Source organism: Hypomesus nipponensis, chromosome 7 (genome assembly GCF_054491055.1).
Source record: "Hypomesus nipponensis isolate SF chromosome 7, ASM5449105v1, whole genome shotgun sequence".
NCBI classification, from domain to species: domain Eukaryota; kingdom Metazoa; phylum Chordata; class Actinopteri; order Osmeriformes; family Osmeridae; genus Hypomesus; species Hypomesus nipponensis.
The window spans coordinates 17754350-17779301 of NC_140367.1; the positions used below are offsets into that span (position 1 = coordinate 17754350).

Below are 24952 nucleotides of genomic sequence, written 5' to 3' on the forward strand. Positions count from 1 at the left end.
AGTGGTGTTGCAACGTTTTTTAGTGTGTAGGTGAGTGCCATTTTTGGACATCGTTACCATTGTTTGAGCTGCTAAATCAATGCTAAACACACACACACACACACACAGACACACACAGACACACACAGACACACACAGACACACACACAGACACACACAGACACACACAGACACACAGAGACACACACACACACACACACACACAGAGAGAGATGCTCAAAACAGTAACCCTTTGATATGTTAGGTGAGAAACAAGTGGATTCCCCTTTCCCGCGCTGCGCACCAGCATAAACGTATACAAAGTTACCGATAAATGGGTACTGTCTAGACAGTGTTTGTGTGTGTGTGCGCGTGTGCATGTGCGGGAAACTGAGAGACGGGAGATATGTGTGCAGGTTCTCGAGGGAAGGCAGATTGCAGCCAATCACCTTCTCTGCAGTGCGGATGACACGCTGCAGCCTGCTCTTGTCCTTGGCAGTGGCAGCAGCGTACCAGGTCAACAAAAATAGGAAGGCAAGTGAAAAAGGCAGGAATGCAAATGGATGCGTTGTGAAATTGTGTGTTTGCTTTTCTTTTGCAGGTGCTCTGTGGCGATGGACGAGTGTGTAAATCACGTGTCTGCAGGGAAAGGTAGGTGCCACATATTTGGAGATCAAGGTAAGTGTTGTTGCAACGTTTTTTAGTGTGTAGGTGAGTGAGGGGGTGCTCCTGGAAGTGTGTGACCAGTGTTGTTTGTAGCTGTGCCAGGCGGTTTGTTGTTCTGGTGTTGTTTCAGCCTGGTGTCTATCGATGCCCCGGTTTCTCCAACGTAGTGTTTGTGGCAGAGGGTGCAGGTGATGACGTAAACCACATTGGAGGTTTGTGAAGTGAGACTGCCCGGAACCGGAGCTGATGTGTGACTGTGGGGGTTTGTGATGAATTTTCCGTTCTTGTAGGGACTCCACTACCTGCCATCGAGCACATCCAGAGGAAACGCTGTCTGCATCGAGCTCGCAGCATCCTCCAGGACTCCCCTCGCCCAGCCGACACACGTCTGCCTTCACTTTGTCACTTGCACTACTGGAATGTCAATTTGCAACCACTGTCTGTTTATTGCAGTCACAGCTGTTTACAGTAACAGCTGTTTACTTGCGAATCTTGCACTGCGCCACCTTAACTGGATTGTGCTCCTTAGCACTGACGACTGTCATATGCAGTGCCAACTGTTTGCATTCAGCACCGTACTTTTAACTGTAATATGCAATCAATTTCCACTGCACTTTGACACTTTTTTTTTTTTTTTAAGGATAGCTTCTGTCCATACTTTATTGCACAACACCTGCACTTACTTCTGGCCAGACCTAAACTACATTTGGTTGCCTTGTACCTGTACTTGTGTAATGACAATAAAGTTGAATCTAATCACATCTTTGGTTCTCTAGGTTGGAATGCAGAAGAAAATCAACGGGAACCACATTTTAAAAAAGGACCAGGAGCCCTCGTCATCGTTGTTACCTGTTGGGATGTCCTGAAACTATGAACGCCAACGCAGGTAAGTAATACACAAGGTAAGTGATGTACAAGAAGTAACATACACATAGGAGAAGGTTCACACACACACACACATATATATATATATATATATTTATTCAAACACTAACAGTGTCTGCAGGTAGGTAGGTAGGTGGGTGCCAAATATTTGGAGATCAAGGTAAGTGTTGTTGCAACGTTTTTTAGTGTGTAGGTGAGTGCCATTTTTGGACATCTTTACCATTGTTTGAGCTGCTAAATCAATGCTAAACACACACACACACACACACACACACACAGACACACACAGACACACACAGACACACACACACAGAGAGAGATGCTCAAAACAGTAACCCTTTGATATGTTAGGTGAGAAACAAGTGTATTCCCCTTTCCCGCGCTGCGCACCAGCATAAACGTATACAAAGTTACAGATAAATGGGTACTGTGTAGACGGTGATTGTGTGTTTTTTTTGCAGGTGCATCATGAGCGTGCATGTAGGCCTACATAGGGTTTGGGGCAATGCAGATATTGTTGCAAGGCGTTGTCATAACTGTTGTAAAAGGATTTTGCATTCCCCTGTAAACTAATGGCTTGTGTTCTGTTCCAATCCTTTAACCTAGCGTCCTCAGGTCTAACCCCGACAATGTCTTGTAGACGGGATGGCCAGTCGGGACAGAAGCCGGGGTGGAGCAGGAGTGCGCGGCGCTTTGGCAACACGTCAGAGGAAGACTTCGCCATCTTGAACTTTGTGTCCAAGCGCAAGAGTGAGACCCGAGGTATCCTGCTGTGGCTGGAATTGGAGAAGCGGGGTCTGATAAATCGCAGCTGCCGGTCCACAAAGGTTTGCTATCAGAAGCACCTTTGTGTTTCATTGCTGCAGAACCAGAGGAGGGGAGGACACAGGGTTAGACAGGTAGAGGACTTGGGGTTAGGCCAGGGGTGGGGTTTGTTGCGTTCAGGATCGCGGACGAGGGGGAGCACGCGGGGGTTTAGGGTTAGAGAGGGAAGAGGACTTGGGGTTAGGCCAGAGGAGGGGAGAACACAGGGTTAGACAGGTAGAGGACTTGGGGTTAGGCCAGGGGTGGGGTTTGTTGCGTTCAGGATCGGGGACGAGGGGGAGCACGCGGGGGGTTAGGGTTAGACAGGTAGAGGACTTGGGGTTAGGCCAGGGGTGGGGTTTGTTGCGTTCAGGATCGGGGACGAGGGGGAGCACGCGGGGGGTTAGGGTTAGACAGGTAGAGGACTTGGGGTTAGGCCAGAGGAGGGGAGAACACAGGGTTAGACAGGTAGAGGACTTGGGGTTAGGCCAGGGGTGGGGTTTGTTGCGTTCAGGATCGGGGACGAGGGGGAGCACGCGGGGGGTTAGGGTTAGACAGGTAGAGGACTTGGGGTTAGGCCAGGGGTGGGGTTTGTTGCGTTCAGGATCGGGGACGAGGGGGAGCACGCGGGGGGTTAGGGTTAGACAGGTAGAGGACTTGGGGTTAGTGCTGGGTTTGGGCCCTATAGGTGATTGCTGATGGTTGAGCGTATACTGTGCTGTGCCACATAAGTCAAAATAAAATAAAAAAATTAAAAACTCTTTCACTTTCCCTTGTCCCTTCCTTCCTTGAAAATAGTTGTCACCCAGAGAGTTTGCGTGGGCGGGGTGGTACACACCATCACCTTCCCGCAGTGTTGGTGTTAGAATTGGGTCGGTGGTTTGGGGAGCTTGGGGTTATGGCTCAGGGTTTGGCTGTTGGCGTTGGCCTGGGGTGAGAACGTAGAGGTAGACAATGGGTCGGGCTGAAGTAACGTGTCCGTTCTGATACAGCAGGTGCTGTGTGGCGACGATGGTTGAGTGTAAAAATAGTCACATGACTTGGCAGAGTGACGTCGTGACGTTTTTGAGCCCCCCAAACGCCAAACCCCTCCCTCCAATTGAGCTCTATAAATGGAGCAGAGGGCGCATGGGCGGGTGGGCGGGCTAAATTTTCAGAGTAAATTTTGCAGCCCGCTTCTGACAGCTGCTCCGTTCATCCCTATTCATTTGGGGTCCACCGTTATTAATGTGGGGTTATTGCTGTTATTAATGTGGGGTTATTGCTGTGCTGCGGCAATGCGCTTCTCATCCCCGTTGTGACGGGTGTGTCTTTTTGTTGGCGTTTAGCTGTTGATAAAAGGCTGTCATTACTGAGCAAAGTCGATGTATTGTGCATAGCTCCGTAGCGGGGCGAGGGCGGCATGGGAAGACGTTGTGCGCGCAACACAGCTCATGCACCCACATACAATGTGTACAGTGGAGAATGCCCGCAGTCATTTGTGTGTGAGTCGTGTTTAGCTGTTCGTGAGAGTGTGGATTTGTTGAGCAAAGTGTATATACACATATTGCCGAGTGGCTATTGCACGCTGTCGTGTTGCGCCCACAGCGCGCCACAGTCCAGAGTCCGTGCTGCGCGTCTCCCCCAGTCAAAAGCCAGCGCTCCAGTTACGGATTTGTGTTATTGCAACAAATATGCTGCAGTCCCGCAGGGGGCGCCGCACGGCCGGCCGGCTGGTCAAAATGCATTGCTTCAAATGAAGAAGACGAACGCGTCGTTCACTCTCTGTGGTCGTCATTGATTTCGTTCGCAAGTGGCGAGCCAGACCAAAACCCCCGTTTCATTTTATCCTAATGTGTGAACATGTGAGAAAAAATGATAAAGAAAACGATCAGTGATAAAGAGAAGCAATCGTCGATCCATAAATTCATCAATCAATCAATCAATCAATCAATCCAAGCTTCTGCTCCAAATGACGTCAGTGCGGTCAGCTGTGGGGTTTCATTGGGGTTTCATTGGGGTTTGGGGGGATAGCCTAGCCCTCCTAGCCAGCCTGTGGGTAGTGGGCATACGTAGGTAGGTAGGTAGGGTAGGTAGGTAAGGGAGAGCCCACGAGCATGGCACTCATTTGCATGGCACTCGTTTACATACCGCTAGCCCATTGGTCGAGGCACTTTGACACCGCCCAGAAAATGTCAAGACAGTGCACGGACGTTACAGGGTTTTGAAACTTTGCGCCACCCTGTGGACAAAAAAAGCCACTGCGACAGTCAAAGTCGAGCACTAGGTCAACGGTTGTGGCCTCGGGCGTCTGGTGAAGCCCTCGTGCTTGCTACGAGTCTGAGAGGCGCGCGCGGGCGATCTCCCTGCATTCAGCAGGCCTCCAGCTTTCCGTGGGCATGCGTTGTGTGGGCGTTTGTCCCCCGATTGGCCCCCCTCGGACAGGCCAAGGCGCTAGGCGTGGCGTGATGTTTTTGCACTGGTCACTGTTCATCTCACCGTGATAATACCCGAGGGGCACACCTGTACGGCCACTCTTTGTCAGACTCCCAAAGCCCCTCTGAAGTGGAATATACATGGCGGTCTTTCATGGGAGCTTGAGGACGGGGCTTGGGGCTTGGGGCTTGGGGCTTGGGGCTTGGGGCTTGGGGCTTGGGGCTTGGGGCTTGGGGCTTGGGGCTTGGGGCTTGGGGTAAGGGATAGCCCACGAGCATGGCACTCCTTTGAATGGCACTCGTTTACACATCGCGAGCCCATTGGCCCACAATAGAATAAAGGCTCGATTGTATAAACACTATCCCTCATCATTAGTGCATGTAGGCCTATGTAGGGTTTAGAGCAATGCAGATATTTTACTGAACAGCAGACAGACAGACAGACAGACAGACAGACAGACAGACAGACAGACAGACAGACAGACAGACAGACAGACAGACAGACACACACACACACACACACACACACACACACAGACACACACAGACACAGACACACACAGACACACACAGACACACACACACACAGAGAGATGCTCAAAACAGTAACCCTTTGATATGTTAGGTGAGAAACAAGTGGATTCCCCTTTCCCGCGCTGCGCACCAGCATAAACGTATACAAAGTTACCGATAAATGGGTACTGTCTAGACAGTGTTTGTGTGTGTGTGCGCGTGTGCATGTGCGGGAAACTGAGAGACGGGAGATATGTGTGCAGGTTCTCGAGGGAAGGCAGATTGCAGCCAATCACCTTCTCTGCAGTGCGGATGACACGCTGCAGCCTGCTCTTGTCCTTGGCAGTGGCAGCAGCAGCAGCAGCAGCAGCGTACCAGGTCAACAAAAATAAGAAGGCAAGTGAAAAAGGCAGGTAACAGCTGTTTTCTTGCGAATCTTGCACTGCGCCACCTTAACTGGGTTGTGCTCCTTTGCACTGACGACTGTCATATACAGTGCCAACTGTTTGCATTCAGCACCGTACTTCTAACTGTAATATGCAATCAATTTCCACTGCACTTTGACACTTTTTTTTTTTTTTTAAGGATAGCTTCTGTCCATACTTTATTGCACAACACCTGCACTTACTTCTGGCCAGACCTAAACTACATTTGGTTGCCTTGTACCTGTACTTGTGTAATGACAATAAAGTTGAATCTAATCTCATCTTTGGTTCTCCAGGGTGGAATGCAGGAGAAAATCAACGGGAACCACATTGAAAAAAAGGACCAGGAGCCCTCGTCATCGTTGTTACCTGTTGGGATGTCCTGAAACTATGAACGCCAACGCAGGTAAGTAATACACAAGGTAAGTGATGTACAAGAAGTAACATACACATAGGAAAAGGTTCACACACACACACATATATATATATATATATATATATATTTATTCAAACACTAACAGTGTCTGCAGGTAGGTAGGTAGGTAGGTGGGTGCCAAATATTTGGAGATCAAGGTAAGTGGTGTTGCAACGTTTTTTAGTGTGTAGGTGAGTGCCATTTTTGGACATCGTTACCATTGTTTGAGCTGCTAAATCAATGCTAAACACACACACACACACACACAGACACACACAGACACACACAGACACACACAGACACACACACAGACACACACAGACACACACAGACACACAGAGACACACACACACACACACACACACAGAGAGAGATGCTCAAAACAGTAACCCTTTGATATGTTAGGTGAGAAACAAGTGGATTCCCCTTTCCCGCGCTGCGCACCAGCATAAACGTATACAAAGTTACCGATAAATGGGTACTGTCTAGACAGTGTTTGTGTGTGTGTGCGCGTGTGCATGTGCGGGAAACTGAGAGACGGGAGATATGTGTGCAGGTTCTCGAGGGAAGGCAGATTGCAGCCAATCACCTTCTCTGCAGTGCGGATGACACGCTGCAGCCTGCTCTTGTCCTTGGCAGTGGCAGCAGCGTACCAGGTCAACAAAAATAGGAAGGCAAGTGAAAAAGGCAGGAATGCAAATGGATGCGTTGTGAAATTGTGTGTTTGCTTTTCTTTTGCAGGTGCTCTGTGGCGATGGACGAGTGTGTAAATCACGTGTCTGCAGGGAAAGGTAGGTGCCACATATTTGGAGATCAAGGTAAGTGTTGTTGCAACGTTTTTTAGTGTGTAGGTGAGTGAGGGGGTGCTCCTGGAAGTGTGTGACCAGTGTTGTTTGTAGCTGTGCCAGGCGGTTTGTTGTTCTGGTGTTGTTTCAGCCTGGTGTCTATCGATGCCCCGGTTTCTCCAACGTAGTGTTTGTGGCAGAGGGTGCAGGTGATGACGTAAACCACATTGGAGGTTTGTGAAGTGAGACTGCCCGGAACCGGAGCTGATGTGTGACTGTGGGGGTTTGTGATGAATTTTCCGTTCTTGTAGGGACTCCACTACCTGCCATCGAGCACATCCAGAGGAAACGCTGTCTGCATCGAGCTCGCAGCATCCTCCAGGACTCCCCTCGCCCAGCCGACACACGTCTGCCTTCACTTTGTCACTTGCACTACTGGAATGTCAATTTGCAACCACTGTCTGTTTATTGCAGTCACAGCTGTTTACAGTAACAGCTGTTTACTTGCGAATCTTGCACTGCGCCACCTTAACTGGATTGTGCTCCTTAGCACTGACGACTGTCATATGCAGTGCCAACTGTTTGCATTCAGCACCGTACTTTTAACTGTAATATGCAATCAATTTCCACTGCACTTTGACACTTTTTTTTTTTTTTAAGGATAGCTTCTGTCCATACTTTATTGCACAACACCTGCACTTACTTCTGGCCAGACCTAAACTACATTTGGTTGCCTTGTACCTGTACTTGTGTAATGACAATAAAGTTGAATCTAATCACATCTTTGGTTCTCTAGGTTGGAATGCAGAAGAAAATCAACGGGAACCACATTTTAAAAAAGGACCAGGAGCCCTCGTCATCGTTGTTACCTGTTGGGATGTCCTGAAACTATGAACGCCAACGCAGGTAAGTAATACACAAGGTAAGTGATGTACAAGAAGTAACATACACATAGGAGAAGGTTCACACACACACACACATATATATATATATATATATTTATTCAAACACTAACAGTGTCTGCAGGTAGGTAGGTAGGTGGGTGCCAAATATTTGGAGATCAAGGTAAGTGTTGTTGCAACGTTTTTTAGTGTGTAGGTGAGTGCCATTTTTGGACATCTTTACCATTGTTTGAGCTGCTAAATCAATGCTAAACACACACACACACACACACACACACACAGACACACACAGACACACACAGACACACACACACAGAGAGAGATGCTCAAAACAGTAACCCTTTGATATGTTAGGTGAGAAACAAGTGTATTCCCCTTTCCCGCGCTGCGCACCAGCATAAACGTATACAAAGTTACAGATAAATGGGTACTGTGTAGACGGTGATTGTGTGTTTTTTTTGCAGGTGCATCATGAGCGTGCATGTAGGCCTACATAGGGTTTGGGGCAATGCAGATATTGTTGCAAGGCGTTGTCATAACTGTTGTAAAAGGATTTTGCATTCCCCTGTAAACTAATGGCTTGTGTTCTGTTCCAATCCTTTAACCTAGCGTCCTCAGGTCTAACCCCGACAATGTCTTGTAGACGGGATGGCCAGTCGGGACAGAAGCCGGGGTGGAGCAGGAGTGCGCGGCGCTTTGGCAACACGTCAGAGGAAGACTTCGCCATCTTGAACTTTGTGTCCAAGCGCAAGAGTGAGACCCGAGGTATCCTGCTGTGGCTGGAATTGGAGAAGCGGGGTCTGATAAATCGCAGCTGCCGGTCCACAAAGGTTTGCTATCAGAAGCACCTTTGTGTTTCATTGCTGCAGAACCAGAGGAGGGGAGGACACAGGGTTAGACAGGTAGAGGACTTGGGGTTAGGCCAGGGGTGGGGTTTGTTGCGTTCAGGATCGCGGACGAGGGGGAGCACGCGGGGGTTTAGGGTTAGAGAGGGAAGAGGACTTGGGGTTAGGCCAGAGGAGGGGAGAACACAGGGTTAGACAGGTAGAGGACTTGGGGTTAGGCCAGGGGTGGGGTTTGTTGCGTTCAGGATCGGGGACGAGGGGGAGCACGCGGGGGTTTAGGGTTAGACAGGTAGAGGACTTGGGGTTAGGCCAGGGGTGGGGTTTGTTGCGTTCAGGATCGGGGACGAGGGGGAGCACGCGGGGGGTTAGGGTTAGACAGGTAGAGGACTTGGGGTTAGGCCAGAGGAGGGGAGAACACAGGGTTAGACAGGTAGAGGACTTGGGGTTAGGCCAGGGGTGGGGTTTGTTGCGTTCAGGATCGGGGACGAGGGGGAGCACGCGGGGGGTTAGGGTTAGACAGGTAGAGGACTTGGGGTTAGGCCAGGGGTGGGGTTTGTTGCGTTCAGGATCGGGGACGAGGGGGAGCACGCGGGGGGTTAGGGTTAGACAGGTAGAGGACTTGGGGTTAGTGCTGGGTTTGGGCCCTATAGGTGATTGCTGATGGTTGAGCGTATACTGTGCTGTGCCACATAAGTCAAAATAAAATAAAAAAATTAAAAACTCTTTCACTTTCCCTTGTCCCTTCCTTCCTTGAAAATAGTTGTCACCCAGAGAGTTTGCGTGGGCGGGGTGGTACACACCATCACCTTCCCGCAGTGTTGGTGTTAGAATTGGGTCGGTGGTTTGGGGAGCTTGGGGTTATGGGTTAGGGTTAGGGTTAGGGTTAGGGTTAGGGTTAGGGTTAGGTAAGGGAGAGCCCACGAGCATGGCACTCATTTGCATGGCACTCGTTTACATACCGCTAGCCCATTGGTCGAGGCACTTTGACACCGCCCAGAAAATGTCAAGACAGTGCACGGACGTTACAGGGTTTTGAAACTTTGCGCCACCCTGTGGACAAAAAAAGCCACTGCGACAGTCAAAGTCGAGCACTAGGTCAACGGTTGTGGCCTCGGGCGTCTGGTGAAGCCCTCGTGCTTGCTACGAGTCTGAGAGGCGCGCGCGGGCGATCTCCCTGCATTCAGCAGGCCTCCAGCTTTCCGTGGGCATGCGTTGTGTGGGCGTTTGTCCCCCGATTGGCCCCCCTCGGACAGGCCAAGGCGCTAGGCGTGGCGTGATGATTTTGCACTGGTCACTGTTCATCTCACCGTGATAATACCCGAGGGGCACACCTGTACGGCCACTCTTTGTCAGACTCCCAAAGCCCCTCTGAAGTGGAATATACATGGCGGTCTTTCATGGGAGCTTGAGGACGGGGCTTGGGGCTTGGGGCTTGGGGCTTGGGGCTTGGGGCTTGGGGCTTGGGGCTTGGGGTAAGGGATAGCCCACGAGCATGGCACTCCTTTGAATGGCACTCGTTTACACATTGCGAGCCCATTGGCCCTCAATAGAATAAAGGCTCGATTGTATAAACACTATCCCTCATCATTAGTGCATGTAATTTGCTCGAGGACGAAATGGCGTGTTCATTTCAGAGTAACTTCCATGTCAAAGCGGGGGTATCTGTTCGTCGTGGGCTTTTATTTTTTAAGATAATATAAACCACTTTTTGGAGGTGAACTCTTTGATTGGTCAGTTCCTCCCATAGACTTATAGTGGATACCGGAAAAGTGCTCAGTGAGGCAAGCGAGAGCGCTAAATGGACCGCGCCATCTTTCAAGTTCCGGTTCGTCCGGTCCCAAACAATAGGCGCGTTCGACTTCATGCAGCACCGGCGGCGCCGACAGCCAGCTGCAGCCAACTGCCTTGAAGCTGAGAATGCCATTGGCTGCTTCAAGTCAGCCGGGCTGCAGGCGATGCCGGCACTGCATAAAGTCGAGCGCACCTATAAACTCCCTTCCGTGAACACCCCGTCACTAGAAACAAAACCGGCTAGCATTGCGGATTATATCAACGTGTATGAATAGACCCTGTGCAGAGGTGGTGCTTTTCCCTTATAATAATTTCATTGTATGTAACTTTTAATAAAAATTAACAATAATACAAACATTTAATATGGAGATTATTCTCGATTCCGTCCCCAGCTCCTGTCCTGAGATATGTCTCCTGTCATGCTAGCCCTAACCCCAGCTCCTTGTCCATGTCCTCCTCTCCTGCACATAGGATCCTCACATAGCATGCACAATGACAGTTTTTTTTTTACTGTCGCTATGTTCAAGTATTTTAGTCAGTCTTTTTGTCAGGTACACAGATCAACACAAGGTTAGACTGGGCACTGAAATTCTTAAGACAAGACAACGCAAGCACCTGGCATAACATAACATATAAGTACACAGAACATAATTTACATCTATGCTGAGCTTTTATTTGTCATGTACACAGAACAACACAAGGACACACGCTAGGACACATTTCTCAACATTTATGTCACTTTTTCCAAAATCTTCACACAGTGATCACAACACAAGTATATTCGATTAGATTAGACTTTAGTTTAACAGTTTTGAAACAGCCTGAATGGACTGTAACTGTAGGGTCAAATGTCCACATTTTCAGCCCAAGCTTTTTAAGACAATAACATGTCCATATTCACCTCAACAAAAAAAAAAACACAATTCACAGGATGTACACACAACATGACCCATTTTAAAGAGTTTTAAGGAAGCAATTTGAAATATTGTCTATTGCCTCATCAGAATGTCCGAAAAGTGATTGCTTTCTTTTTAAAGGCATCATGAGTGCGTGTGGGTGTTCTGGCATTGATGCAAAGGTCGACGTAGAGCTTGTATGCTGCTATTGATGCACTTCCTCCATGTGCCTGAATTGCTTGGTGTGCAAGGTCAAGTTCTTGGGAAGACCAACGCATTTTATACCCAGCTGGTAAGGCCAGACTGGGCGTGTGGGTTACTGTCTGTTGTTGCTGATTGTCATCGCGCAGCAGGTCTTCAAAGTCTTCTTCCTGTTGATGTTGTTGTGGTTGTTCGTGCCAGGCATCAGGCTTTACCTGGCTTAGCCCCACTTGCAGAGGTGTTATTTTAAAGGGTATTTCGTGGTCTAGGCGATATATCCTCAGTTTACTTACACCCGGTAAAATGGTTTTGCTTTGTATCTGCAAAAGTCTGAGCCTGGCTTGTGTGACGGGGAGCGCCATTTCGAGCCTGGACAAGCTGTTGTAGTCCACGTAAACACCCTGCTGCAGCAAGGCTACACAACTGAGGAAAGTGCAGACAGTAACCAGTTGTGGCCTACTCAGATTCCGTCTCTCTCCATCCAGACGCTCCAGCACGGCTAGCATCCATGGCATTCCGTTCTCTTTGGCGGCGGCCAAATTCTTTTCAAAGGTCAGCCCTCTGGAAATCAGTTCGACCACAACGTCTGCTTCGAAAAGAGCTGCTCTGGCTTGCGGCGTCGGGTTCTGCAGGGGGGCGAGCACGTTCCAGTAGTCCCGTTTGTTCCAACTCACCTTTACATTGCGCGTCTCGTCGTGCAGTTTGATGGCAGGGAAAAAAGTGATAGCCAGGGAAGTCAAAGCGGAATCTAAGATGTCTCTTACTGGCTTACCAGCTGCCTCCAGGAGAGCGGCCGCCCTTCCATACGTGTATGGAAATGCAAACATTTTGACTTTTAACAGCTGTTCCACTAGCTGACCAGTGCTGAGTGTGCCAGTGCAACGGCCGAAACTGGGTGGTTCGTTTTTGGTGAATGCTTCAAGGGACAAGTTGTTGTTTTCCAGCAGATCTGAAAGGACGACTCTTAACAGGCGTTTGCCTATGACGGGGAAAGCTGCCTCCACGTAATCCGCGAACGCAAATACTCTTTGAATTCGGGCCTTCTGCTTTTCATCTTTGGTCCAATACAAAAGTGGAGGGGGAGTGTCTTCCAAAGTGGCAGAGTTGACGGGAGCTAAGCCCAAGATTCCCCTTTCCCAGGTTAAGCTTCTTTCCTTGTCAGTGGCCGGCCCCAGGTTAGCAGCAAGAACCAAGTCATACTTGCTGGAGGGCCTTCCCCAAAAGAAGACTTCCAAAGCAATCTCGGCCTGGAAAGCAGTCCAGGACTCTGTGAATCGGCCAGTGCCTCGGCCTGCGTCAAGGGCTGCCTGTAGCGTGTCACAGAGGTGAGTTGGCAGTTCCCGCAGTAAACTGGTGAAGGTGTTGCCTCCTGGCACTCCACACTCCTCAAAAGGCAGTAGCATAGGCTCCTGTTCAATAAGGGCGCGCAGCTTTGGAACATCAAAAAAGTCTCTCCCACTGAGTGCACGGCACATCTGGTTTGCTGCACATAGCGTGACAACTTCGACCCTGGCGGCAACACGCGTTTGTAACTTTCTGGTGTGCTCTCTCATGTGAAGTAAATAGTCCCTGCTGCGGTTTGACATGGCCCTCGCGGTCATGTGGTGCATAAGCCCGCAGCAAACAATCTCCCCCGAAACAGGATGAGAGTAGTATGTACGTGTTCTGTTGTGCGGAGTATCTGCGTAGAGCTGTATGAATGTCAGTTGTTCTGGAGAAACTACAATTTGTTGGAGGCGCTTGCTGATGTCCATTTTTTTACCATCCAGATTGCTCTGAAAGTTCACAGTTTCCCTCATGGACAGGGCAGCGAACACACTGCCCTTTAATCCTACAAGCTTTTGTAGTGCGTACTTTGACCAAAAATGATGATGATCTCCACACTTGGACAGGATGTCACAAGCAGTGTGGATGCTAACACTTTTCACCCTGGCGACTTCACACAGCTGGCAAAGATTCAGGTCAGACCTTTGTTTCTGTCCAAACTTGGTCAAAATCACAATGGTCCTCAATGAATTGTTCTTCCCTGTGTTGGCTAGAGCATTGTCTATCAATGTCAAGTAAAATCCCTGGTCCGGTTCAAGGACATTGACCCTGGACAGGTCGTACATTGTGTTTTTCCGCACTGTGGGTCGCGACATGTCGTCTAATGAAAGGTTTTCTAACAACATGGTAAGTTGTGTATGCACTTCAACAAAGTACTTCAGTGTTTCGGTGTCCATGTTCTGCTGAAACTTCATCCAGTCACGTCCATCTCTTTCAGCGGGTATCAAAGCGACGGTCAAGCTCCATCCCTGTGAGGTGTTCAGAACATGAAACATGAACATGAAGTCACCCGGCCTGCAATTTCAGCTGTTGCTAAATAACATACAGTTCCTAATGGGCGTAATAGCTTTTAAAACTACCACACACAAACATACAAGTAAAAAAAAAAATGGGCGAGAGAGAATGCACCATTGAGCACAAGAAAGACAAATAATTAAATGATTACTGTGAATTACCTGGGATTCAGCCAGTTTAATCCCTTTGCAGTGCATGAGACATGCAAAACCCTTATCAGAGTAGACATGGTTGTTGCTGACGTGCTTTTTTAGCAGATGAAATGCTGGCTTCAAGTTGTACTTTGTCGGTTTATCAAAAGAGACATAGTTTAATGGCATTTTGATAGCCGCCATGTCCTGGAGCTCTAGCACCACACCATCAATGTCAAATCTGTACTCCAGAAAGGTATCTTGTTCGTATGCCGTCAGCCGGGTTGGATGAACAGAGATGTGTACGTCCTCGTCAGAGAGAAATTCTTTAACTCCGTTAAACTGACTGCGCCGGTGCGCAAGGTTGCTGGTGTTTTCTTTAGCTGTCGTGGTGTATGTCAAATGGTCAGCATCCGTTGTCGTCCTGCGCGTAAGTGAAACACAACAAGAGGATCTCCTGATGTCATAAAAGCTACTTCACAAAGGTATGTCAAGCAGATGGTCTGCATCTCATTAAAACAAACAAACTCCCAACATCTTCTAGTCTTAACACATTCTCACCATTCCCTGGGTGATAAAAAAGCCTACAGTCATGTAGTCAAAACATTACATTGTTAATTTCTCCAACAAGCAGCAATAGCTTTCAATGTCAGATCTGATCTATTCTTGTCGATACATAGTTTCCAATTTTGTAAATTAAATTGTGATCACTGGAAACAATTACTAATTCAAAGCCAAGTTAACATGACTGAAAAAATACCTCATGTTTTCCGTATCCACTCTAGCCAGAACAGAATTTTCACCCTGCAAGTAAACACGTTCCTTCATTGAATTAAATGCGTTGACGACTCATCAAATACTACAATCAATAGAAGAAAAAAAAACTAGTTAGTTACCTGCATGTCTGCATCATGGGTAGGCATTGCTGTGTGGATGGAAGTAACAGTATAGGCATGTTTAATAATACACACGTGATATTACACATTATTAGTAGGCTATGGCTTATATGTAGGCCTACTTTCGAAAACAGTAGTCGTATAGTTGGTCAAATAGAAAACCTTGTCAATCTGTAGGCTATGTGAATTAGGCTATTTACAGTTTTTTTCAATCGCTATGACAGTTTTTTCAATACCTTTAACAAGTTTTCTAAACTCTTGACACAGTTAGCAGAACATCCGCCTGTGCTGGCTATACAATTAACACATTTCTTGTTGCTTTGACACACAATGCATAGAGTAAACACACATTTTAAATGCTTGAACTTCTTTTACACACAAGCTCCACCAAGACCAACACAATCGATTTTTACGGACCAATTTACCAATGCTTTAACACTGTATGTCAGAACAGATAACACTATGTTCAAAACCTAAATTATTGGCTAAAGTCAAAGTAAACAGCTGTTCATATTGTGAATTGAAACACAAATATATCCCCTGTATTTTAATCCATTGCTACTGAGAAAAAGCTGGTTGAAGTTATGCAAATGCTATAAATTACAGTTGATTCCCAACTAGGAAACACTATGGTGTTGAGGTTCTTTCAATCGTATGACTATATGGTATATATACTGCAAAGTGGAGCTCTTTGTGCTGATCTTGTGTGGAAAAAAAACAATATAGAGAAACAAGAAGAAAGTAAGAATACAGTACAGTAATACCTGCACAAAGGAGATGAAGTACCAGGACAAGGGAGAGGAGTGGGACAAGGGCAAGGGAGAGGGAGAGGAGTTACAATGTGTGGTGGCCTCAGAGAAATGCAGTTTCTGTATTCCATCTGATGTTAGTGTTTTTTATGACATTGTGCTATGATTGACTGAATGTTACTGTGAAAAGAGAACGGGTGTTAGTGTTTGGTAGACATGGTGTCATTTTTAGTATATTTTTGTGTTATGACAATTAGTGTTTTGAGTTTAGTTTACAATGTGTGATTTTGAGCATGAAATTAACCGTTTTGCCAATTGTGTGTGGTAGGTGTGTTGGTGCGTTAAGAGTTTCGAAAAATTGTTAAAGGTATTGAAAAAACTGTGATAGCGATTGTAAAAAACTGTAAACATTATAGGAATGATTACCTACGTCCCTGCAGGCCCCAATCCAGTTATTATTAATTCAGGAACATACCAATCAAAACGAATAACAAGTATAATATTTTATATTTCTCAATCTTATTAACCTACCTGCTTCAGGCCCATCGATTATATTGCTCTGGAAGTCGGAGCCAAACCGCTCACGAAGTCTAAGAAGTCGCCGTGATATTGTGTCAAGTTCCATCTCTGCCTGTTTTTTTAATTCTTCAATACGTGCCCTAAGTTGTTCCGTCATTTTTTTCTTTTCAGTAAAAAAATATAGGCCTACTAGGCTAGAGTGCAACGGCAAGGAATTCAAATGGTCGGAAATTTAGCCTACTGACCAGTTAACGTTTTTGCATCTGTGGTCAAGATAAACGTAATTTTTACATTAACGCATATTCCTAAATCTTACGCTATAGGCCACACCTATTTTGGTGAGATCGGAATCTGTCACCTAGGGCTCCGGAACACATGTGACTTTAGTGTTTACTTCGCCTTTTTTTTTATTCAGATCAAATACAAACAATCCAGGGGGCTATTGTACAAAAGTAGAATAAAGAAATCCAGGATAACTGAAAAAGCGCAACTTCATCAACCATTTCTAAACAACTGCAATAGTAGGGTTTAAGCATTTAAGTAATGCATGTTAATAAAAAATACATAAGAACACATTCAGACGACAGCGGAATACCTGTTAAAAACGTTTATTTCGGATCAGAGCGGCAGCTGATTTAACACGAGACTCCAGAATTAATCTTAGCCTGGCTGTTAGCCTGCTCGGGAGCAGGAGCTGCAAAGAATAAATCTCCATGGTTACTTGGCTGGGTTTAATTCATCCTGCTTTCGTGCAACCAACTCAAAGCTAAATTCATCCAGGATAACTTGAATATCCCGACTTAATCCCTTATCCTGGTTTCGTGCAATAGCCCTCAGGCACTTAAGCAGTAATTTCCCAACCAATGAATATATCTCCTGCCTCAGTTTCAACAAGAATAAAACCCATAAACAGATATAGACAATACTTGATAACAACAAAAACAATACAAATAATATCAACATAACAAACACAAGGACATATTTACAGCCATGACCAAATGACCTCCTCCAATAAAAGTGGCCAGAGGGGAGTCAATTCATAGGGGTTCATTTCATGGCGTGTGGCTTTACATTTACATTTACATTTATTCATTTAGCAGACGCTTTTATCCAAAGCGACTTCCAAGAGAGAGCTTTACAAAAGAGCATAGGTCACTGAACATAACAACGAGATAGTCCCAAACATTGCAAGCAGCCAAAACATGAAGCATACATTGTGAAAAAGCTAAACAAGTGCCAAAAGGGAAGACCCATAAGAGCATGTAGTTATACAAGTTACAAATAAAACAACATGAACCATAAAAGTGCAGGACTGTACCTGTAAAAGAACAATCAACAGTAAAATATTACACAGCAAGTACAAGACTTAACTTCGTTATATCTAACCTACAATAGCAACAAGTCACTCAATAAGAGTCGTAGTGATCCTGGAGGAAACTAACAAATCCAGCCAAGCATTCTTAAGTGCCGTTGTACTCCCGGAACAAGTGCGTCTTGAGCCTTTTCTTGAAGGTGGGGAGACAGTCAGTGTCCCTGATGGAGGTGGGGAGCTGGTTCCACCATTGGGGCGCCAGGCAGGAGAAGAGCTTGTGTTGGGACCGGGCAGTCTTGAGCGGTGGGACCACCAGGCGGTTGTCTGAAGAAGACCGTAGGTGACGGGTGGGGGTGTAAGGTTGCAGGAGAGACTTGATGTAGATGGGTGCAGTCCCGTTCACTGCTCGGAAGGTCAGTACCAGGGTCTTGAATCTGATACGGGCGTTGATGGGTAGCCAGTGGAGGGAGATGAGGAGCGGGGTAACATGGGAGCGTCTGGGTAGATTGTAGACCAGGCGGGCCGCTGCATTCTGAATCCTCTGAAGAGGGCGGGTTGCACATGCTGGGAGACCAGCGAGCAGCGAGTTGCAGTAGTCCAACTTGGAGAGGACCAGTGCTTGGACTAGCAGCTGGGTGGAGTGCTCAGACAGGTATCTCCTGATCTTTCGGATGTTGTAGAGGGTGAATCTACAAGACCGGGAGACTGCGGCGATGTGGGCCGTGAAGGAGAGCTCGTCATCCATTGTAACCCCAAGGTTCCTGGCAGAGGATGAGGAGGTCACCGTCGCAGATCCCAGGGTGATTGACAGGTCGTGGGAGATGGAGGGTTTAGCCGGGATGATGAGAAGTTCTGTTTTGGCGAGGTTCAGCTGGAGGTGGTGCTCGGTCATCCAGGCGGAGATGTCTGCGAGGCAGGCCTCAATCCTAGCAGAGATCCCCGGATCGGTCGGGGGGAACGACAGGTACAGCTGGGTGTCGTCAGCGTAGCAGTGGTAGGAGAAGCCATGGGAGGTGATGATTGGTCCAAGTGAGGTGGTGTACAGAGAGAAGAGGAGGGGTCCAAGGACGGAGCCCTGTGGGACACCGGTGGAGAGCTGGCGGGGGTCTGACAGTTTGCCTCCCCAGGAGACCTGGTAGGATCTTCCCGAGAGGTAGGATGAGATCCACTGGAGTGCAGTGCCAGTGATGCCCATCTCTCCAAGTCTGTAGAGCAGGATCTGGTGGTTAACCGTGTCAAACGCTGCAGAAAGGTCCAGCAGAATGATGACGGATGACCTCGAAGCCGCTCTGGCAGACTGGAGGGCAGTGGTGACTGAAAGGAGGGCAGTCTCTGTGGAGTGGCCGGTCTTGAAGCCCGATTGGTTGGGGTCAAGCAGGTTGTTCTGAGAGAGAAAGTTAGACAGTTGGTTAGATACAGCACGTTCAATTGTTTTAGAAAAGAAGGGTAGCAGTGATACCGGTCTGTAGTTCTGGAGGACGGCAGGGTTAAGGGAGGGTTTTTTGAGTAGAGGAACAACTCTGGCCTGTTTGAAGGCAGATGGGAAGGTGCCAGAGGTAAGAGAGGAGTTTAGGACATGGAGCAGAAAAGTTATGATAGAGGGGGAGATAGTTTGAAAGAGAGGGGAGGGGACAGGATCAAGGGGGCAGGAGGTGGGGCGATGAGAGAGAATGAGGTCAGAGAGCTCTGACTCGGACAGGGGAGAGAAAGAGTTTAGACATTTAGTTGGGTCAGTCGTGAAAGGTGAGGGGGTAGGAAAGGTGGGTTTAGGGAACCGACTGCTAATGTCGGAGACTTTTTCCTCAAAGAAGGAGGAGAAGTCGTCTGCTGTCAGAGTGGAGGGGGCGGGTGGGGGAGGTGGGTTAAGAAGGGTGGAGAAGGTAGAGAAAAGTTTGTGGGGGTTAGAAGCAGAGTTAATTTTGTTAAGAAAGTAGAGGGTTTTAGCACCAGTTATGTGAGAAGAGAAGGATTTAAGGAGGGAGTGATACTTATCAAGGTCCAGACCGTCTTTGGACTTGCGCCATCTCCTCTCGGCTGCTCGAAGGGTGGACCGCTTTTCACGAATAACATCCGTAAGCCACGGGCAGGAGGGAGAAGATCGTGCAGGCCTGGTTGACAGGGGACAGAGAGAGTCAAGTGATGCAGTTAACGTGGTTAACAGGGTGTCGGTGGCAGTGTTAGTGGGGTAGGACGAGAACTCGTCAATGGGAGGGATGGAGGATGTTACAACAGAGGAGAAATGGGAGGGGGATAGGGAGCGGAGGTTGCGCCGGAAAGTTACGAGGGGAGGGGAGGTAGGAGGAGTTGGAGGGAGAGAGACAGAGAATTTGATAAAGTAGTGATCAGATATGTGCAGTGGGGTTACAGAGGTTACATATATATACATTCACACCCACAATACGAGACATACAACGAGGCTGGAGGAAGAAGACCTAAGTCACGTAATGTGTTGGCAAAGTATTGTTGAGTTGCTCTTGCGCATGGTTGTGTTGGAAGAGACCGCGCGCCTCAGTGCGCCACTGCTCGCCATAGCGCGCCACAGTGTCCGAATCCTCAATGAGCAAAACAGCAGACCAGATCTTCACAACTATAAGCACATTCTCAGCTTCACACTATTGGCGAAATACTACACACAGTGGTTTTGCAAATCACTAAGTAATAATGTTGTTTACAATATGTGCTTCATGTTTTGGGCTACTCGCAATGTTTTGGGGCTCTCTTTTTGTTATTATCAGTGACCTATGCACTTTGTAAGGCTCTCTCTTGGAAGTCGCTTTGGATAAAAGCGTCTTCTAAATGAATGAATGTATACAATGTATCCAGTGTTTTTGCCCAGTTCGGTAAAGTGCCCACTAGATAGCAGTGTAAGAGCACAAATAGTAAGGGCAGAGCCTCTAGTCAATGTGATGGGTATGAGCATAAATTGCATAGTGTTTCAAGTTTCAAGTCTTTTATTGTATAAGTAGCAATAGCTTTCAGAACAACACAAGGTCAGACTGGGCACTGAAATTCTTAAGACAAGACAACGCAAGCACCTGGCATAACATAACATATAAGTACACAGAACATAATCTACATCTATCTACATAAATAATCGACTATACTAACCCTAATACAAAAATGTCCTAAATTACAGATAACAATAAATAATACACTATACTAGCCCTAAATGCAACATAAAACCTATTTCAACCCTATAACCCATTCTAACCTAGGTGGAGTACAATACAAAAGTGCAAAATGCAGATCAGTGACTATGTCAATGACCATACAGGAGCCTGGTGGCGTACAAATAAATAAATAACATTACAAAAAAACAAGTTAGGAATACACAGGGTTGAAGACAGCTGGACAGTACACATATTAGCCTTATTCAAGAAATAAAACATGTAATACCCATGGCAAAATGTACAATTGTTTGTCTTACATGTATCCTATTTTAATAGTTACATAATGCAATAATGTTAAACACACACAACATTGTATTTGGTCTGCTCATCTTTATTACATTGACGTGATTGAGACTGCTTACTCGTTCCAAGGCCTATTGACAATGTGATTACAATAGTTAAACACAGTGCACACACACATCATTTATGACAGGACATTGAGGATCGGTTCAAGAACATTAGTTCCCAAATGCATCCCTAGTTGTAACTCTAATTTAAAAAAAATGTGTTCAAGGAACATTCTTCGAAGAACTGGTGGCGTGTACTGGTGGACTCCACTTCAGAACAAAGGCTATAATCTTTCAATCCTATTAAAGCCTACATTATTCTCACATACATGTTACATGGTGCTCATGCAATGCAAAGAGAAGGCAAGATCCAGAAAGGTAGTTCACTCTTTTCTTGGGGTCATGTTTAACATAATTATTGTTGCTTCTTATTGAATGACTTTTTGATTTGACTTAACATGATTATATGTTTTTAAGTGTCTTCTACCCATTTTGTAACATTGATGTTCTTTGGGGTCATTTTCACCCCAGGCTGTTTTAGCTGTATGATACATACAAGAAATATCTAAATGTACATACATTTGTTTTGAATGTTATAGGGTTATAAAATGTTATAAAATGTAAAGATATTATGGTTCCCCTCCCCACTTGAATGATAGGGTAGACTTAGTGCTCCTAATGTCATCAAAGTGGGTTTGCATATATTCCATAGTCAGTCAAAAGGTTGTTTTGATGTATAAAGGGGGGTGGGGGTGGATTTTTTTATTTTATTTAAAGGGCTATTTAGGTGTGTGAACAAACAAACAAAAGTATCTGACACAAAAAAACCTGGGTACAAATCTGATTCTGGGCGTTAAAGTAGCTACTAGCTTTTTTGCTATAATTGGGTGCATTTACATGTTAATGTTCATTAATGTACACAGACGGCTCGCGTTTTGCAGCATTGGCAGGAAGAGCTACTGATTCTGAGACCTTAAATTAGACTCTTTCTGTGTTATCTTGCAGGACACGACCCAGCCCACACTTGGAGCCGGCAAGGACATATAAGTAAAACACTTGTACAACACTCTCCTGCATTTCACAGCCATACAATGGAATATCAGTCCAGTGAGATTCCTCTCTTTCTCTCCATCCTCCCCGTTCTCCTCTCTCCCCCAGTGTCGTACAAGCGTCTCCTGTCTCTCCAGAGTCTGAGTGAGGTTGCCAGTCCCTGGAGGGGGCTGACCCTGAACCGCTGCCTAGTTCTGGCCCTGCAGCTGGTTCTGGTCAGCACATCCCTTGCAGTTGAAGGTTCAGACCATCATAAAGCCCCCTCCTCACTCCACCCTGGAGCCCCCAGACGAGGCCCCCTGGAACACATGCTCTCAGCCTTAAGGGAGGGCTGGCCCCCCCGAGGGGGGCAGGGGGGCCAGGAGGCTCTGGTCCGGTTTGGAGTGTGCCCGGGGTCGGAGGGGAGCCCTGTCGCTGCCCTGGCACGGCTGGTTGGTGCTGGAGACAGACTGCGTGTCATGCACCCTGAAACAGGTCACCACGGAGACACACCCGGCCTCACTCGGTTCATATTCAGCACATCATGCATCTTAATAACATGTTTTAATTTTGTTTATTCACACAGAGCTGTTGGAGGAGAAGGGAGGAGGAGGACGAGGACGGCTGGTGTTGAACTTTCACCTCCCCCTCTCTCCGCTCCTGAAGCTGCATCCTGTCCTTGCCCTGGCTTTCAGTGTTCCCATGACAACCTCAGACATGGAGGTCTCCTTCACCAGCCCTGCCCTTCAACCTCCTACACAAGTGAGGCTCCACCCATCTCCTAGGCCCCGCCCCCAGGCCAGGGAAATTGTGGTCTTGACTTTAAATGTTTCTGTGTCTCCCAGACGCTGTGTCTGTCATCGAAGACCCAGTACCTGGTTCTGACTGGACAGCCTTCAGGGGGCCACAAATGGAGAGTTTCTGTCACATTGAAGACACCGGAAACAGAATCAGGCATGAACCAATGTTCAGCTATACTTCATCTGAAGTTCAGATCCACTTTTTTGGCTAGTTAAACCTCTCTAACCCCTTCTCTCTCTGCAGGGAAAAAGTTGTCTGAGCTACAAAGTATTCTGATTGGTGGAGAAACATCAACCCCTCTGCTACTGTTATCATTGGATAGAGCGACAGGAAAGAGGTGAAGTTTCATTGTTTCACAATTAAATCACTTTCTAAGCCAGCTCATCATTAAATTTACATTTTTATAGCAGATTATGTTGTCCAAAGCGACATCCAAATTGTATTATGTCACAGAATTGCAGAATTGCCAAACCATGACTTGATGATTCCTCCTGAGTTCAGAGTTGTTCATCTGTGTTCCCCAGAGAGACACCGGAGCCATGCGGCTTCCTGTGTGAGCTCCAGAGCTTCCTGTCTGAGGTGCTCCCACAAGTGCCCCTCCAGAACTCCGCCCCCTTCCCCCTGGCATCCCTGAACTCCCTGCCCCCCCTCCCCCTGGGCCCCTCCTCCAGTGAGGCACTCCTCCTCTGCCTCATCAACTCCTCTGGCCCCACACTGTTCTCCTTCCCCCAGAGGAGGCCAGTGCTGGGGGGGCAGGGGGGGGCCCTGCTGGGGGGCCAAAGTGGGGAGCTTTCCCTGACCCCCGTCTTGCTGGAGACCCTGAGGCTTCGGCTGGCGGAGGCCGTGGGCCGGCTGGGGCGGGAGGAGCTTGGATTCAGCGGTATGGACAGGCTGTGGAGGCTGCAGGAGCTCAGCGCCCTCCCCAGGCCAGGAGAGGAACTGCATAAAGGTCCACATTCTTGATTAAGATGCTCATAAAGATCTGTATTTGTCTTTGATCTGTCTTTGGTGAGTGTGTGTGTGTCAGTAACGGGGGGTGTCCCCACCCCCAGGTGGGGGTTGCTCCAGAGAGAGACAGTATCGGGCCCTGCTCCTGCTGAAGGCCCTGCACATGGTTCAGGGGCAGCGGGAGGTGAAGCGGGGCCTGCGTGTGGCGCGAGCATCCCCTGAGCGGAGCTCCGTCTGCCAGCTGCACAGTCTGACCGTATCCCTAGAAAGCTTCTTCAGGGACCCGCCGCACGCCAACATCAAAAACTGTGAGGGCAGCTGCCACTTTCCCATCCTGCAGGGCGTCAACGGCAACAACCATGTCATGCTGCTCAACAGCCAGGTATCCTGCACACCCTGCATACTGTACACTACACTTACACCATGTTCATTATACCTTACCCTCCACCCTACTCAGTGTAGGAACAAGGTGGAAGTGCAGCTCTGACCAGCCTGTTTGTGTGCAGGTGCAGAGAGGGCTGGAGCTGGGACGAAGCCCCTGCTGTGTGCCCCTGGAGTACGGCCCCCTGACAGTGGTGGAGCTGGATGCCAACAACGGAGCCACCATCAGCATAAAGGACAACATGGTGGCCAAGAAGTGTGGCTGTCGCTAAAGAGGAAAAGAGGAGGGTGGAGAGGAGGAGAGTTGGTCACACCAGTGCAAGAAACCCTCCCCAACCCTCCCTCGCCCCACCTAAATTATCGCTTTCAGTTCTGTAGTACGTTTTAATAAAGTGTATTTAAAAATAATCAGGACCTCTTGTAATTATTGTCACCTTTTGAGATATCCTGAAAATTTGAATGTGAATGCATTCATGATTTATGACATGATGATGTGCATGATGGCTGCACTAAAAGCCTTCATTTGCAACAGGACATTATTACTGCAAGAGACCATATGCCTTACAAAATGTCATCCTAATAACAGGTTTAGTCGATTGTGTGTGTGTATGTGTGTGTGTTTGTTTCCAGCCTGTCTGTGTGTGTTTCCAATATGTGAAGGGCCAAGGAATATATCACAAATGATTTGTATTTATCCCTTGACCCCCCATAGTTTAGATTACTTTTCGGCTCTATATGTATGGATGATTACGGTAAATAATCCAGGTCACGGTGACACTAGAATAAATATTGATCTAAAACCATTATCAAATGTCCTCCTAATAAGGTTGTGTGTTTCCAGACTCAATATATACAAAAAATAGGGGGC

General features: G+C 47.4%; 2 protein-coding genes across 2 annotated transcripts; one reads left to right on the plus strand and one right to left on the minus strand.

Annotated features, from left to right (window-relative positions):
• Positions 1 to 11378: 11378 nt before the first annotated feature.
• On the minus strand, positions 11379 to 13662 carry LOC146281773 (uncharacterized). The gene has a single exon (XM_084701981.1). It carries the CDS (start codon positions 13660 to 13662, stop codon positions 11425 to 11427), a length of 2238 nt encoding a protein of 745 aa, XP_084558107.1. The 3' UTR covers positions 11379 to 11424.
• Positions 13663 to 21275: 7613 nt separating this feature from the next.
• On the plus strand, positions 21276 to 24462 carry LOC146281774 (anti-Muellerian hormone-like). The gene is made up of 8 exons (XM_084702054.1): positions 21276 to 21303; positions 22084 to 22449; positions 22543 to 22716; positions 22800 to 22925; positions 22999 to 23092; positions 23280 to 23704; positions 23808 to 24085; positions 24210 to 24462. Exons 1-8 carry the CDS (start codon positions 21276 to 21278, stop codon positions 24354 to 24356), a joined length of 1638 nt encoding a protein of 545 aa, XP_084558180.1. The 3' UTR covers positions 24357 to 24462.
• Positions 24463 to 24952: the final 490 nt, after the last annotated feature.

Excerpts from the sequence above, each read along its gene's own strand:
- LOC146281773 (XM_084701981.1), bottom strand. The coding sequence starts at position 13,662 with ATGTCGCGACCCACAGTGCGGAAAAACACAATGTACGACCTGTCCAGG.
- LOC146281774 (XM_084702054.1), top strand. The coding sequence starts at position 21,276 with ATGCAAAGAGAAGGCAAGATCCAGAAAG. Across the intron at positions 22,450-22,542 it reads TGTCATGCACCCTGAAACAG|CTGTTGGAGGAGAAGGGAGG; the intron begins GTCACCACGGAG and ends ATTCACACAGAG. Across the intron at positions 24,086-24,209 it reads TCATGCTGCTCAACAGCCAG|GTGCAGAGAGGGCTGGAGCT; the intron begins GTATCCTGCACA and ends GTTTGTGTGCAG.